Raw genomic sequence first — 17,629 nt, forward strand, 5'->3', positions numbered from 1 at the left:
GTCTCGCAGGTTAATAAGAAGCTCTGGCACCGGCACTCCAGAGCGGAGCGTGGGGCCGCACAGCAATACATGGAGCCGCACGCTCCGCTCCGGAGTGCCGGTGCCAGAGCTTGTTATTAACCTGCGAGACTCGGCCGTATCTCGCTGTAGTGTGACTCTGGCCTTAAAGGGATTTGCCTGGTCTTAAAAAAAAAAAAAAAAAAAAAAATAATAATAATAATAAAATAAATTACATATATTTTTTTATTTTTATTAAATATATAGAGTAGGAAGGGATAGTAAAAACATAATAAAAATGCATATTCACTTACTCAAAGTGCTGTGGGTCTAACAAAGTCAGCTATGGTGAGCAAAATGTGTTGATGTCCATTAATTCTGCAGCGCTTTACAGACATGATCATCGCTGACCTCGATGGGGCTCACAATCTAAATTCCCGATCAGTATGTCTTTGGAATGTGGGAGGAAACCGGAGAACCAGGAGGAAACCCACGCAAACACGGGGAGAACATACAAACTCCTTGCAGGTGTTGTCCTTGGTGGGATTTGAACCCAGGACCCCAGCACTGCAAGGCTGCTGTGCTAACCACTGATCCACCATGCTAACCACTGAGCCACCATGTGTTCGTAAAATATTACCAAATCATTCATTCAATAAAATGGATATTTGAAATCTTCCTAGAATGTTGTTGTATTCGTATCTTTTTTTTTATATATTTATCTATGAGTTTCTTTAGTTTTTTTTTTCTTAGTGATCCCTTATTATAATCCCTTCCGAATCATAGTACGGTCAAGTGGAGTGCACAAACTACATTGACTCCGAGACGTATCCAAGTGTCTGTTAGCATCAATTTCCTGACAAAATGAGGCTTCATCACTAGCTCTAAATATCTACCTGTTGAACTGCTGCCAGATCTGGAACCGTTCAAGGACAGATGAAGATAAATTACTTCCAGTAACCAGTTCTCAAATCAGTCAGCGAGGCAGGAAGAGAGATGCCGACCCATAGACTTCCATTCTTATCAGATTTAACACTTTACTTGCTGGGACAAGATAATCCATTGCAATCTATTGGCTACATCGATTATTATTTTTGTTGTTTTGGCCAATTCTATGGGTTTATGTTTTGCAATGTGTAGGCTTTGGCTTTTTTTTTCCCGAGAAGCTATGCGAATACAATAATATTAGCCAATAAGGGAGCCTGTCATGTTGAACATGGCGTCTGATCAGTAGAAAGCTTGTTATAGAGCGGTATAGACTGTGGGAGAGGATTCAGGGGTTTATTAATTAAACTGTATATATTATTAATGTAAATCTCACATGTCACAACAATCACACTCGAGGCCCGGGCCGGCGAGGGCCGACAGCGCTGGAACGGCGCCAGCGCAGAAGGAGAATATAGATTTTATTGTTTTATCAGGGCCCAAATATTTAGATAAAGAAGGGGTTGTCCAAATAGTAGACACCCGTTTTAAGTTTATGGTGCTAATTAAGAATACAACTTTGGTTTTGCCAGATTGGCTCTAGTTTTTAAGATATTTATTAATTAATTACAGAAGATTTCTGGCTTCAAAAAGTCACTTTTTATAGCATTATAAGTAGTGATGAGCGAATATACTCGTTATTCGAGATTTCCCGAGCATGATCGGGGGTCCTCCGAGTATTTTTTAGTGCTCGGAGATTTAGTTTTTATTGCCGCAGCTGAATAATTTACATCTGTTAGCCAGCATAAGTACATGTGGGGATTCCCTAGCAACCAGGCAACCCCCACATGTACTCAGCCTGGCTAACAGATGTAAATCATTCAGCTGCGGCAAGAAAAACTAAATCTCTAAGCACTAAAAATACTCGGAGGTCCCCCGAGCGTGCTGGAGAAATCTCGAGTAACGAGTATATTCGCTTATCACGAATTATAAGCCTACAAATTGAAATACAAAATAATTATATAGCATATTTCATTTCCCAAGATACTGTTCATCAAAAGACCAAAATACTATTGCATTTATTATCACACACAAGTCGTATTGGGGGAATGCATTATTTTCTTGGATGAATTATCTCCAAAACTAGAATCAATTCAGGGAAAGTAATGGGATTTGTGAACTCACCACTTTCAAAATGTACCCTAAATCCATTCAAAAAACCTTGGCTCCTGAATTTTTTTTTAGTTTTGTAGACCTGTGTAACATATATTAAAAAAAGAGCAAAAAGCTTCAAACTATCCGGCATCCTGTAAGTAATTGTCTGCACTGCATCTTTTACTGGTTACTAGGTCTCCGCTACGTAATAATAGTAGTAGTAATAATAATAATAATAATAATAAAGTGTAAATTTCTATAGATGGGGCTTTTTTTATTTTCATTGCAGGGAGTCGAACACTTGCTCCCCCAGATTATAGCTGATCCCTTGGGGTCCAAGGAGCAGAACACTTTGTGATGAATATTTAATTGAGCCATACTTTAAAAACAAACAAACTAACTCAAAACTCTATTCTCAATTCTCCCAGCATTCACAGAGTTAAGTCCCATTGTCTCCCTGTAAGATGACGATGCCCTTTCGAGGTATAAGCTGATCTTTTTTGCTCACCATTTGGTAGAGGGAGATCGTACTTGTGACTAGAGCTAACAGATCTAATCTGCATACCGGGGCCGTGTGTTGTACAGAGAACCCACCCAAACACGTCCCCTGGAACAATGGTGGGAGACCGGCCCGGGCTCTGCATGCTCAGATAGCACATTGTGTTTGCACAGAACAATATTTGCAGGTTGCAGGATGGAGTGTGATAACTTTTCTAGACTTCTATTTTAGTCCTTTGTGTTAAATTTAGTAACGCGTTTCACACGGTGGTCTGTATCTGACTGGGGCTTATCTCCAGTAGTAATTGCGTCCTTATTCTTCTTCTAAAAATACTCTTTGAATGGGGTGAAGATTGTGCTCACGGTTTCAGTCTGGGTCTGGATTGTGCAATGGAGAGAGGTCAAAGATGGGCAAATAACTGGCATCAGGTCCTTCTTGCTCCCGTGGATATTATAGTATGGTGGTAGAATAATTAATGTCCTATATATTAAAATAAAAAGGAAACCTCTCTACCCCAAATGTCCAAATGCGCGGCACTCTTGTGTAAAGGGAACACCTTCTCCATGCATGACATGCAACTTCAAGACCCCCATGCTCCCACTCATTCACCCAGCAGCCCATCCATACCACTGCCCCCAGTCATTTTCTACTAACGCATCATGGATTGGTTTGCACCATACTTGGTGATTTTTTTTAGAAAGGCCAAGATTCCAGTGATGAGAATAAAAAATGCCAGGTGTGTATGTATATATATATCTATCTAAAAAAAATAAGGGGAACTGTTGTGAATTCTGCTCTTGGGCTCTCTCCGGTGGTTATGAGTGGTAGTGTTGCTGTCTTTGGATCGCAGCATTTATCAGGTGTGTCCACTTATTGCAATTTGGACTGGGCTATTTAGTCTTGCTTTATCCTTTAGTCAGTGCCAGTTGTCCATTGTTTTTGGAGGATTCACATCCCCACCTGGTCTCTCCTGTTTGCTGTTCTTTTCAACAAAGATAAGTTCTGGCTTTGTTTTTGCTGTCCACATGCTGTGGGCCTTATAGTTCAGTGCATTTACATGTTTTGTCTTGTCCAGCTTTGTCTGTGTAGGGATTTTTTGCAGCCAAGCTGTATCTCTGGAGATGCAGATATACCCTCCATGTCTTTAGTCAGATGTGGAGATTTGTATTTTCTGTGGTGGATATTTTCTAGTGTTTTAATACTGACCGCATAGTACTCTGTCCTATTCTTTCTTTTTAGCTAGAAAGGCCTCCTTTGCTAAATCCTGATTTCAGTCTGCGTGTGTCATTTCCCTCTCCTCTCATAGTCAATATTGGTGGGGGGCTGTCTATCCTTTGGGGAGTTTCGCTGAGGCAAGATAGTCTTCCCATTTCTATCTTTAGGGGAAGTTAGTTCTTAGGCTGTGTCGAGGTGTCTAGGGAGTGTTAGGTACATCCCACGGCTACTTTTAGTTGCGGTGCTAAGTTCAGGGTCTGCGGTCAGTACAGGTACCACCTTCTCCAGAGTTCGTCTCATGCTGCTCCTAGGCCACCAGATCATAACAGGGAGCACTAAAATCCCACATCCTAGATACCTCTGAATGAAATGTTCTAGTTGCGAATTTTTATTCATTGCATAGTGGAATGTGTTCAGAATAATAAAACATAACAATTATCAATGTAAATCAAAATGATTATCCCATGGAGGTCTGGATTTGGAATGATACTCAAAATCAAAGTTGAAAATCAAATTACAGGCTGATCCAACTTCAGTGGAAATGCCTCATGACAAGGAAAAGATTCTCAGTATTGTGTGTGGCCTTCACATGGCTGTATGACCTCTCTACAACGCCTGGGCATGCTCTTGATGAGGCATCGGATGGTCTCCAGAGGGATCTCCTCCCAGACCTGGACTAGAGCATCTGCCAACTTCTGGACAGTGTGTGGTGCAGCGTGACGTTGGTGGATAGAGCATGACATGATTTCCCAGATGTGCTCAATCGGATTCAGGTCTGTGAAACCGGAGGGCCAGTCCATAGCTTCAATTCCTTCATCTTGCAGGAACTGCTGACACACTCCAGCCACATGAGGCCTGGCATTGTCCTGCATTAGGAGGAACCCAGGGCCAACCGCACCAGCATATGGTCTCACAAGGGGTCTGAGGATCTTATCTCTGTACCTAATGGCAGTCAGGCTACCTCTGGCGAGCACATGGAGGGCTGTGCCACCCCACACCATTACTGAACCACTGCCAACCATTCATGCTGAAGGATGTTGCAGGCAGCAGATCGCTCTCCACGGCATCTCCACACTCTGTCACGTCTGTCAAGAGCACAGAGAACCAGTGGCGAATTAACCAATCCTGGTGTTCTGTGGCAAATGCCAAGCATCCTGCACGGTGTTAGGCTGTGAGCACAACCCCCATCTGTGGACGTCCGGCCCTCAGACCATCCTCATGGAGTCGGTTTCTAACCATTTGTGCAGGCACATGCACATTTGTGGCCTGCTGGAGGTCATTTTGCAGGGCTCTGGCAGTGCTCCTCCTGTTCCTCCTTGCACAAAGGTAGTGGTCCTGCTGCTGGGTTGTTGCCCTCCTACGGCCCCCTCCACGTCTCTTGGTGTACTGGCCTGTCTCCTGGTAGCGCCTCGAGCCTCTGGACACTATGCTGAGAGACACAGCAAACCTTCTTGCCACAGCTCGCATTGATGTGCCATCCTGGATGAGCTGCACTACCTGAGCCACTTGTGTGGGTTGTAGAGTTTGTCTCATGCTACCACGAGTGTGAAAGCACAACCAACAATCAAAAGTGATCAAAACATCAGCCAGAAATCATTGGTACTGAGATGTGGTCTGTTGTCCCCACCTGCAGAACCACTCCTTTATTGAGTGTCTTGATAATTGCCAATAATTTCCATCTGTTGTCTATTCAATTTGCACAACAGCATGTGAAATTGATTGTCAATCAGTGTTGCTTCCTAAGTGGACGGTTTGATTTCACAGTAGTTTGATTTACTTGGAGTTAGATTCTGTTAAGTGTTCCCTTTATTTTTTTGAGCAGCGTATGTATGTATATATTATATGTGTGTGTGTGTGTGTGTGTATGTATGTATGTATGTGTGTGCCCCGTCATTCATGTAATGCATACTCCCAATACATCAATAAATCTCATTTAAATCTCAAAACGTATGTATGATCTCTTTCAACATACCAGAAAATTAACGCAGAAAACATACAGGAAAGATATATCTTGGTACCGTGTTAGCCAGTAGATAGAAAAATATTTAGAATTGAGAGTCCTCAGTAGTTGATACCTTTTAATGGCTAACTGAAAAGCCAGCTCTTCATATAAATACGGTAAATGACCCTTCCTTCTAAATAGTTTGCATGGACATCATTAATGGGTGGAGTGGGGGTTGGTATGTAGAGAAGGGGGCAGGTTTTAAAAAGTTAGCAGTAAATAGTTAAAAGACCAGATTGTGATTTTGGGAATACCCCCTTAAAGACAATAGAATAGATTATATTTGTGGCACTGCTGAACTAGGCCGGGAGCTGCTCATAGCATTCAGCAGTGCCACAAATATCTATTGTATTTAAAGGGGTATTCCCTGCTGAATGATATGAGCGACTCCCTACTCTGTGCTCCCGCCAACATTTTTTAACTGGAGAGTCACAGCCCCCCAAGTTGGGAAAAACTGACTTATAAGGTATGTGGCATCAGAGACAGTTTTCTTCTTTTGTTGAATCAAGTGTTACTTTTGTTTTTCCTTTTTGATCCAGACTTAATAAAACTTCACAAAATTGTTAGTCTTTTAGGTATCAACTGTCGAAATCCAAGAAATTTGCGCTGTACGTAAATAATTCATGTGGTAGCTCCAAATTTGTTTTTAATCCGTTCTCCTTGGGTTTTTTTTCCAGTGGAAGAAAAATTGCATAATCTAAGTAAAAAGCCGGAAAATCACTTCTCGTTATTGATTTAAACATGGCCAAGACAGGACGCTGAAGGGAGTGGACATGAGACCCACTGAAACATTGATCCTGCCATTGCCCTTTTGCCATAGACAGATTACTTTTGTACTGGCCCCTAGCACAGCAGACAGATCATAAGCCGAGATATTTTACATAATCAATTTTGTATTAAGGATTTGGTATGCTGGCTGCATAAATCAACAACATCATCTATTACTCATACATCCTCTCACTCAGTGCTTTCATGGTAGACCCAGTTCTCTCATTTCAAGATTTGGGCGGTTTCTGCTACTGGTCATGAAATCCGAAAATTAATTACTCTGTTCCTAGAAATCTGATATTTTCTTCAAGTCTTGGGATTGTATCTTCTAGGGGAAATGATAAATGGAAAGACTTTCTTGTGATACGTTTCATTTGAAGATAAATCATGTAGGACTTTTCATTCTTTAACCGAAAGCTGTATGAAATAATTTGGGGGAAATTCTTTACATGTAACAAAACTATTTTGCAATAGGATTGTGTGCAGATTCCATGCCCGTAGTCTTCGGAATACAGGTGAACACACGTAAAGAAAATTTTTTGTTTATTTTATTTTACTAGTCTTTGATGTATGATACGTTTGTAATATAAACTTACAGTATTGGGCTATATTCACACACTGCGTTTTTGCATAGTTTTTTTTTTTTTTTTTCTGCCGCCAAAATCTGCTCTTGACCATCAAAGCGCTGTGTTCAAAATAAAGGTTTTGAGGCTTTTTTTGGTAAGTTTTTGCAGCATTTTTTTGGTGCGGATTACATGTGATTGTCTACAAGTACATGCCTAATAAAGTTTAATTTTATTCGCCAAAAATGGATTTTGATGCATTTTTGCGCTTTCTCATTGCTTTCTATGGTTAAAAAAAAAACCGCTGCAAATACTGTGAAAGATTTGACATTTCATAGATTTAAAAAAACGCCGCAGTTTTCAAATTCCGTTAGGAAGTAAAATTAAACTTGTGCAGGAGATTTCTGAAATCTCATAGCTTTTGCTGGTCCTGTAAAAAGCAATCTCTTATTTGCATAAAAAAAAAAAAAAAAACTGCGAAAATGCTGCGTCTGAACACAGCCTTATATAGTATATTACTGAGCATGCCAAAATCAGCGACTTGTTGAATATTTGTTTGTGGCCCAAGGAAGATTTTTCAATACTGCTCTGAAAATAAATACTTTTGTTGGGTGGATGTATTGAAACGTGGAAAAATCTGTGATAAAAATTGACATGCTGCCGATTTCAAGTTTATAGAGCAGATCAATTTCCGCTGTTGATTTCAGCAGCGGCTGAGATTTCCTTAAAATTATGTTGCAATAATATCCTGCTAATTTTTCACATGCAAATCCGTTGTGGAAAATCCATTGCGTATTAGTCAGGCATAGAATTAATTACCCCAGAACAGCAAAAAGGTTATAGAAATATCATTTGGAAACAAAAAAAAAATGGTTTCGAGAAAATCATCATACTTTTTAATTTAATTTTCATAAATTAATTTTAAGGTCTTGTTCAAACGGTGTTTGTGCCACGTTTTATAGTACCAGCAACATGAAAGAGATTTCTGGAATCTCATGCTCAAGTTGCTTACTTTTTGCTTGCAGATTTGAACCATTAAAGCCTTTTTTTTTTCAGATCTGCAGTATGTTAATTCTTTTAGTGTTTTTTTTGTAGAGTTTTTCAAATTAATGAAGAAAAAGCGCATTGTAAAAAAAACAAACAAAAAAAACGTGCGTATTAAAATGGTATATTTTTGTAGATTTTCCTTCTGGAAAAAACAATGTGTGTACATACCTTGCAAAACTGTAATAATTTTTTATCATTTAAATTTTTTTTTTTATCTATGTATTTATTCTCCTGGGATAGCATACGTTTTTTCTGAATTGCCTTTATAGCAGGGCGTGTTCATTATGGCAATTGCACTGAATGGGCAGAAAAAAGTGTCCATAGACTAACATAGTTTCTTGGGAGAGGAAGCCCAGAGGCCCTGTAAGTGGCCGGGAAGCTGCTGCACAACTATATGTATAGGGTTGGTAATTTTGCTTATGAAGTCTTTCGGCATATCAGTAGATCAGCAATAGTGATGAGCGAAAGTGCTGGAATACGGTGTTGTCTGAGCATGCTCAGGTACTAACTTCCCCCCTCACAGTATGATGTCCCACTACTTTTCATTTCCCCGACAGTATGATATACCCACAGCCCCCAACACAAAGTATGATTTCCCCACAGGCTCCCCTACACAGTTTGATTTCCCCACAGTCTCCCCTACACAGTTTGATTTCCCCACAGTCTCCCCTACACAGTTTGATTTCCCCACAGTCTCCCCTACACAGTTTGATTTTCCCACAGTCTCCCCTACACGGTATGATTTCCCTACAGCCTCCCCTACACGGTATGATTTCCCTACAGCCTCCCCTACACAGTATGATTTCCCCACAGTCTCCCCTACACAGTTTGATTTCCCCACAGTCTCCCCTACACAGTTTGATTTCCCCATAGTCTCCCCTACACAGTATAATTTCCCCACAGTCTCCCCTACACGGTATGATTTCCCTACAGCCTCCCCTACACAGTTTGATTTCCCCACAGTCTCCCCTACACAGTTTGATTTCCCCACAGTCTCCCCTACACAGTTTGATTTCCCCATAGTCTCCCCTACACAGTATAATTTCCCCACAGTCTCCCCTACACGGTATGATTTCCCTACAGCCTCCCCTACACAGTATGATTTCCCCACAGTCTCCCCTACACAGTATGATTTCCCCACCGTCTCCCCTACTCGGTATGATTTCCCCACTCCCTCCCCTACTCGGTATGATTTCCCCACAGTCTCCCCTAGACGGTATGATTTGCCTACAGCCTCCCCTACACGGTATGATTTCCACAGTCTCCCCTAGACGTTATGATTTCCCCACAGTCTCCCCTACACTGTATGATTTCCCCACACCCTCCCCTACTCGGTATGATTTCCCCACACCCTCCCCACACGGTATGACTTCCCCACAGTCTCCCCTAGATGGTATGACTTCCCCACAGTCTCCCCTAGATGGTATGATGTCCCCACACCCTCCCCTACATGGTATGATTTCCCCACACCCTCCCCTACTCGGTATGATTTCCACACACCCTCCCCACACGGTATGACTTCCCCACAGTCTCCCCTAGATGGTATGACTTCCCCACAGTCTCCCCTAGATGGTATGATGTCCCCACACCCTCCCCTACATGGTATGATTTCCCCACACCCTCCCCTACTCGGTATGATTTCCACACACCCTCCCCACACGGTATGATTTCCCCACAGTCTCCTCTACATGGTATGATGTCCCCACACCCTCCCCTACATGGTATAATTTCCCCACCGCCTCCCCTACATGGTATGATTTCCCCACCGCCTCCCCTACATGGTATGATTTGCCTACAGCCTCCCCTACACGGTATGATTTCCCCTCACCCTCCCCTACACTGTATGATTTCCCCAGTGTCTCCCCTACACGGTATGATTTCCCCACAGACTCCCCTAGACGGTATGATTTGCCTACAGCCTCCCCTACACGGTATGATTTCCACAGTCTCCCCTAGACGTTATGATTTCCCCACACCCTCCCCTACACGGTGGTTTCCCCACACCTTCCCCTACATGGTATGATTTCCCCACAGTCTCCCCTAGATGGTATGATGTCCCCACACCCTCCCCTACACGGTATGATGTCCCCACGCCCTCCCCTACACGGTATGGTTTCCCCACACCCTCCCCTACACGGTGTGATTTCCCCACAGTCTCCCCTAGATGGTATGATGTACCCACACCCTTCCCTACACGGTATGATTTCCCCACAGCCTACCCTACACGGTATGATTTCCCCACAGTCTCCCCTACACAGTATGATTTCCCCACACCCTCCCCTACACGATATGATTTCCCCACAGTCTCCCCTACACGGTATGATTTCCCCTCACCCTCCCCTACACTGTATGATTTCCCCACAGTCTCCCCTACACAGTAGGATTTCCCCACACCCTCCCCTACACAGTATGATTTCGCCAGTCTCCCCTAGACGGTATGATTTCCCCACAGTCTCCCCCCACACAGTATGATTTCCCCACACCCTCCCCTACACGATATGATTTCCCCAGTCTCCCCTAGACGGTATGATTTTCCTACAGCCTCCCCTACACAGTATGATTTTCAGACAACCCCTACCTAGCACATACTTTGATACCCATATAGGTCACAACATAGTGTGATGTCCCAACATTTCCCCCTACAATATGATGTCCCCACAGCCTCCCATACATTGTATGAAATTCCCACACTACTGAAGTACTAACAAAACCGAAAATCTACTCACTGGATTCCTTGCTCACATGAGATAGCTGCTGCCACTAACCTAGTCTGCACAGTAAAATATAAAATAGAACTCCAAAAAAAAAAAAAAGTTGGCATTCCCAAAAACTGGAATATTTGGAAAAAATGTTTAAATAGATAAAAAGAAAAGATTGTTTAAAAATATATCATTTTTTTTTAATATACGGTACGTATTAAAAATATATATGGTAATTTTCTGATAATTTATTTTAAATATTTTCAGCTTGACTATATTTATTATAAAGTAAAATTAACTTTATTAAATTTACTCCTTCATAATCTTAATGGAGATGGCAAAAATTTCTTTGCCACCAAAACAACCCTGTGGATTAATTTTCAGTCTGAAAAATCGCTGCTTTAAATCAAATGCATGAGAAAATACTGCATACAATATCTTTTTCAGGTGGGTGAACACGCTGAGTTTTTCGAGAGGAAGATGCATCAGGAAACACTGTCATTTGTTTTCCTTTTATCCGACAGCGTCTTTTCTTTTTTTACTACTTTGACCACTGGCGTTTCTTTGTTAAATCACTTTTCCGTTGTTTTTGGGACATTTTTTGTTTTAAACTCCATTCAAAAATAGACGAAACTGCGAGCAATGTTTGTAGCAAAAACGCAGGCTAAATGCTCAAAAAGATACCCGGGTGTGTTCTAAGCCTTCGCAGTAACTTCTGTTGTAAAGTATAGAGCGTCTTTGAAGTAGAAACCACCTAGGTCACATTTAGAGATGTGTGAATCCGAACGGTAAAGTTCGGGGTCTGTACAGACAACTAGTGTCTGTGCTCGGACCCTGAACACTGACTTCTCCTGGAAGTCCATGTTACTGTTCGCGTTTGGCAGCCCAAATAAATAAAGCTGTGGCGACTGAAGGCTGGTGTTATTAGTCTGGGAGGGGGTAAATATCCATGGCCCCTTCCCAACCTATTAATATCAGCCTGCAGCTATCTGCTTAACCTTTGCTGGTTATTAAAAAATAGGGGGTCTCCACGTCATTTTTTTGGGGGGTCCTCCGTTTTAATAGCCAATAAAGCCTAGGAAGACAGCTGTGAGCTGATATTAATAGCCTGGGAAGCTCCATTTTTATTTCCCCCTTCCCAGAACAATAACACCAGCCCCCATCTGTCTGCTTTTCTTTACCTGGGTATTAAAAACTAGGCAAACCCCACTCCATTTTTTTCTTTTATTTATTATCTAAATACATGTACAGTAATCTACACATACCCTGCACTAATTATATATCACACCGCCATCTTTATTACTATGCACAAGTGCCAGCTGGTGACTACTGTCATCAGCGTCGCCTGCTTGTGCTCCTATCAGTGGGATCAGGCGTACACTAATGAGAGTAGTACTGATCCGCCGATGCCTGACCGGCAGTAAACATTTCACCGCCGGTTACATGATCTGCCGGCTCACACTTTGCCCTCTATATTAAAGCTTAGGAACTGCAGCTCTGTGACCAGCGTTAACATCAATAAAGTGATCTCCAATCACTGACTGTTTTTCCCGTGCTATCATTTGTGTGAACCTCCGGATGTTCTGGGTCCCCATTCGTTCGAATCGGGTCCAAGTTTGGGTATCGTTCTTGTACTCGAACCAAACTTTTTTTTTATAAAGTTCGGTCGAATACGAAAATCCACGGGTCTGTCCATCCTTAGACATTGCTTCTTTATAACCACTTGACTTGGTTGAAAACCTGAAGAGGTGTTAAAAGATGCTCAAAAGGCTGAACATATGATTAGCAAGTCATTTTTACATTGACCTTTTATATCTTCATTCTTTTGAGCATTTTTTGGCAACTTTTTCAGAGAAAGTCTTTTTAAGGCCGGTTTCACACGTCAGTGGCTCCGGTACGTGGGGTGACAGTTTCCTCACGTACCGGAGACACTGGCTCACGTAGACACATTAAAATCAATGTGTCTCTGCACATGTCAGCGTGTTTTCAAGAAACCGTGTGTCCGTTTGGAAAACACGGAGACATGTCTCCTATGGGAGGTGGAGCCGCATATTCATCACTGTAATAGGCGGCACCACGTGACCGCTCATACAGGAGAAGCTGCAGTGAGGACAGGAAGCAGCGCCAGCGAGGGAGCCGGATAAGTATTTTATTAACAGCGGGGGGGGGGGGGGGGGGGAGCACAGGGGGTGGGAGGGTGTTGGGGACAGGGATCTTTTTTTTAAAACAACAAAAAAAAAAAAAAAAAAAAAAAAAAAAAGATTTTTCATATCTTCTCTCCAGCGAACGATACTGGAGAGAAGAAATGAATGGTGCTTCAGCACCAGATGCAGGGGACAGCGCTTAACTCTAGCGCTGTCTTCTGCACGGTCCGTGTGGTCCTCAGTCGGCACACGGGCGGCACACGGATGCCGCACGTGTGCCACACTGATGTTCAGCGTGAGCACACAGACACGGATAATTCCGGTACCGATTTTTCCAGTACCGGAATTATCTGGATGTGTGAGACTGGCCTAAGGAGAATTTTGAAGTGGATTCATTTCAAAATCCTCCTTAAAACATTTCAATTACCGTAGTTTTTGAATGTTCTTCCTATTCAATTAAATTCACTTATGCTCATATGACAAGTTTTTCCGTGTTTTTTTTTCCGTTTTTTTTTCTTACCAATTAAGTTTTCAAAACCTCACACCAGAAAAAAAAAAAAACGGCATGTGAAGCGGATACCTCATGGAAACACCTCCAAACTTTAAACAATCAAGTTATGAAAATCTCTTCCAAACTATTTCAGAGAACGCTTTAGATGGAAGAAAAAAAAAAGCCTCCAAAAATGGAAAATTTCCGTATGTAAAAAAACAGCGTATTTTTTCACCTCCAAAAGTCTCTGTGTGTGAACAAGATATTCATAATTTAATTACCGTAAGTGTTCTGGCTAAACACGGTGGTGAAAAAAAAATATTTTTTTTTTCTTAAAAAACAAACGAACAAACACAAAAACATCATCTTGAGCAGAAATCCCTGAGCGTCTGAGTGTAACGTGTTCCACACTTTAGAAGATTAATACTTCAGGAACCCTGTCTAGTTACCGTATACCGCATGTCCTTCGTTAATGAGTGTAATGTTTACATTTATTAATTGATCTCCCAGACCCGATTTGTAAAGTTCTGGTTTTATATCTTAATTTATGAAGGAGTCTATAATGTGGCACGTTCACATTGAAGTGAAATCATCATTTGCATCTACTTATTTCTCTAATTGATTACATGGCGTTCATTAATATTGAATCCGCCTTCTCGGGGACAATTAGTTGTTTACTTATTGATTATTTGTGTAATATCCATTATTATCGAGGTGACATTTTGTTTGTCTATTTTTTTTTTCTGTTCACTAGTTAATGATCTGATCTAATATTGATATAAATTCTGTTTATTTCTACTATAATCCTATAACATAGCAAAAAAAAAAAAAAAAAAGTTCATTTAGTGACTGTTCTTATGAAGAAAATATTTTGGGATTTGTGAGGTTTTTTTTTGTTGTTGCCTGAAATAATGTTGTTGTTTTTTTTTTTTAACCTTTTAAATTCTTTAAGGCTACGTTCCCACTATGAGTTATTGGTGAGTGTTTGATGTTTGAGATTTTCTGCCACATTTCTGATCCTATTAAAGGCAATAACTGGGACAACAAAAAAAAAACAACAACAAAAAAATGTATCTAAGCACAAAACAGGCAAGTAGTTGCTAATTTCCTGCCTGTTGTGCTCGGCGCCGTTCTTCCGCGGCACAGAGCGGTCGCAGATCGTTCCTGTCGGGGATTCAGAAGCCTCTGCTGACAACACGTCTACAGAGCAGACGGGGCGGGACTTCTGAGGTCATTCTGATTGACAGCCAGATCCCAGCTGCCTAACTGGGGGAGCCAACTGTCAATCAAAATGACCTTGGAAGTCCCGTCCCGTCCGCTCTGTAGACGTGTTGTCAGCAGAGGCTTCTGAATTCCCGACAGGAACGATCTGTGACCGCTCTGTGCCGCGGAGAACGGCGCTGTGCGCAACAGGCAGATAAGTTGCAATTAACTACCAGTTAGTGCTTAGACACATTTTTTGTTTTTGCAAAGTCCTTGATACACCTTTTAAGTAAATTAGGTTACGTGTGTTTTTTCGTTTTTTTTTTTTTTTTAACATGCATTTTTATTACGCTTTTGACTTGTGTTTTTTTTTTTTTGTATTTTTTTTTTTTTATCCCTTGTTGGTGTGTCATGTTTTAAACAAAGCTGCTTTGTTTTTGATACTTTCTGGTATTTGGCGTTGACAAAACTCTATTGATATAGTCATGTGTGGATTACATTCGTTTTTGATGCGTTTCCCCATGGCAACACACTAAAAGGGCTTGTGCGTTTTTTACCTGCATCTAATGCAATTCTATGAGACTATGGCTATGTTCCCACGAAACATTTTTGGTGAGTTTTTTTTTTTCATGCTTTATATTCCAGTTCTAGCAAAGGTAGATGGGATTTATAGAAATCTCCTGCCCGCTCTGCTCCTTAATACTCAGCGTAAACCGACCTGCGGTGCGAGTTTTACATCCGCAACATGTCAATTTCTAAAAATAAAGATTATTATTATTATTATTATTATTATTATTAATTTCTCTTGCGGGAGCACTGAGTTTTATGTGGAGATTTTTGCCCATATACTTGCATTAGAAATTCTGTAGGTAAAAAGCGCACATGCCTTTTCAGTGCTTTACCTTAGCGTAAAAGTATCAAGTCCGCATGTAATCCGCACATGACTGTATCAATGAAGTTTTGTCAAAGCCAAATACCAGGAAGCGTAAAAAACAAACAAAGCAGCTTTGCTTAAAATATGACACACCAAAGAGAGACGGAATGCCGTATCAAAAATGCAAAAAAAAGCACTCAAAACACGGTAAAAAATTGCAAGTAACACAATTTATGTAATAGGTGCAGCACATAAGCAAATAAAAAACTCACCAAAAGCTCATCGTGTTAAAGCGTTGTCTAAGGTTCCAACTTATCAAGACATGTTATTTTGCAGTGAGATGCGCCAATAATATTACGTGGCATGTGTCTCTTAATGCTATCTTAATTTCCGACACCTTTTTGGAGTAAATTATGATTAATTTTTTTCAGCCATACTTAGTCATGCGGCTCATGCCCCCTACTGGCTATGCCAAACCCACCGTTCCAAATGTTTATGCAGCTGGCACAAAAACATGAATAGTAATAAAACTTTTGCACAACTACAACTTGTGAAAAAAAAAAAATTGCAAAATCTCAGACCGTCAAATTGCTTGATGCATCTGGGCCCAAGTGTTGGTTCTCCTATAAGTTAAGGGTTAGTTTTTGTTTAGTTTATATCTATTAATTTATTGTAACTTTTTTATATAGCGTGTTTTCATTGTAGTATTGTGTGTACGTATAATAGTATTGATTATGGAGCTTTTATGTTGCTTTTTTACATCCCGTTTCTTTCTCATTTTAATACTTTGCGTTGGTTCTCCTACAAAAAAAAAGGTTAATTTTATATTTTGTGTTATTGAACTCTAATATTATTGTGGCATTTTTATGTAGCTTTTTATCTTGCATTATGTTGTTATTATTATATGTGAATCTATTATTGGAAGCAATGTTGAACCTTACGTTACTTTTTATCTTGTGTGTTTTTTTTAATACTCTTAAGTGTTAGTTCTCTTATAATTTAAAATGTAAAAACTTAGTTTTTTAAATTAAGGAATTATAATGGTATTGGTGAGTTTCTAAAGATTTTTTTTTATTTTTACATTTTTTTTTTTTAAATGTTTTATATTAATGATGGTTTTTGTGCAGCCGCTTCATAGGCTGAAACCAAAGAGGCGATGTATCTTTAAATAATTCGGGTAAGATCTAGCCAGCCATCACGTAGATTTGCTGTGACAGGGACAGATGTGACAGATCGGTTGTGACACACTTCCATACCACAAGTCAGTGGCTTGAGGTGACTCATGTCCTTCCTTTGATTCCGTCCTCTGCTGCAGGACAGCACAACGATGCTCGAATGAACCTTGCCATCGCTCTCACTGCTGCCAGGTATGGTGCTGCCACAGCCAATTACACTGAAGTGGTGGGCTTGCTGAAGAAGACAGATCCGGAGACCGGCGCTGAACACGTCTGCGGCGCACGTTGCAAAGACGTTCTAACAGGTACCTGACTTGTAGCCAGCTGTGCGTACATGTGTGTATTGTATATAGCTTTAGAGAGAATTATTGTTCTACCCAAGATCACGCACCCTCATCCGGTCGTATTCTAGTTACACGGCACATCTGTGATGTCCAGAGAGGTCAGTACTAGTGATGAGCGAACATGCTCGGATAAGGTGTTACCTGAACATGCTCGGGTGCTAACCGGGTGTCTTCGGCATGCTCGAAAACTATGTTCGAGTCCCCTCGGCTGCATGTCTCACGGCGGTTCAACAGCGACGACACATGCAGGGATTCCCTAACAAACCGGCAATCCCTAACAGCCGTGAGACATGCAGCCATGGGGACTCGGACATATATTTCGAGCACGCCGAAGTTAGCCCATGAGCATGCTCGTATAACGCTTTAGGCTAGGTTCACATTGCGTTAGGGCAATCCGTTAAGCGGATTGCGCTAACGCAATGTTTATTTTGGGTCCGCGAGGGACCGTCACAAAAGAACAGCACATCGCTAGCGCGTGCCAAAAATGGCATGCGCTAGCGATGCACTACAGGCACAAATCACATTGCTGT

General features: G+C 41.3%; 1 protein-coding gene across 2 annotated transcripts in view; it reads left to right on the top strand.

Annotated features, from left to right (window-relative positions):
- GPD2 (glycerol-3-phosphate dehydrogenase 2) overlaps positions 1-17,629 on the top strand; it is a 149,768-nt gene that overhangs the window by 70,983 nt on the left and 61,156 nt on the right. For both annotated transcript variants that reach the window (XM_069732962.1, XM_069732963.1), the window contains exon 7: positions 16,896-17,060. In XM_069732962.1, coding sequence (XP_069589063.1) covers positions 16,896-17,060 — 165 coding nt within the window. The remainder of the gene's footprint in view (positions 1-16,895; positions 17,061-17,629) is intronic.

Source organism: Ranitomeya imitator, chromosome 7, assembly GCF_032444005.1.
Source record: "Ranitomeya imitator isolate aRanImi1 chromosome 7, aRanImi1.pri, whole genome shotgun sequence".
Taxonomy (NCBI): Eukaryota; Metazoa; Chordata; class Amphibia; order Anura; family Dendrobatidae; genus Ranitomeya; species Ranitomeya imitator.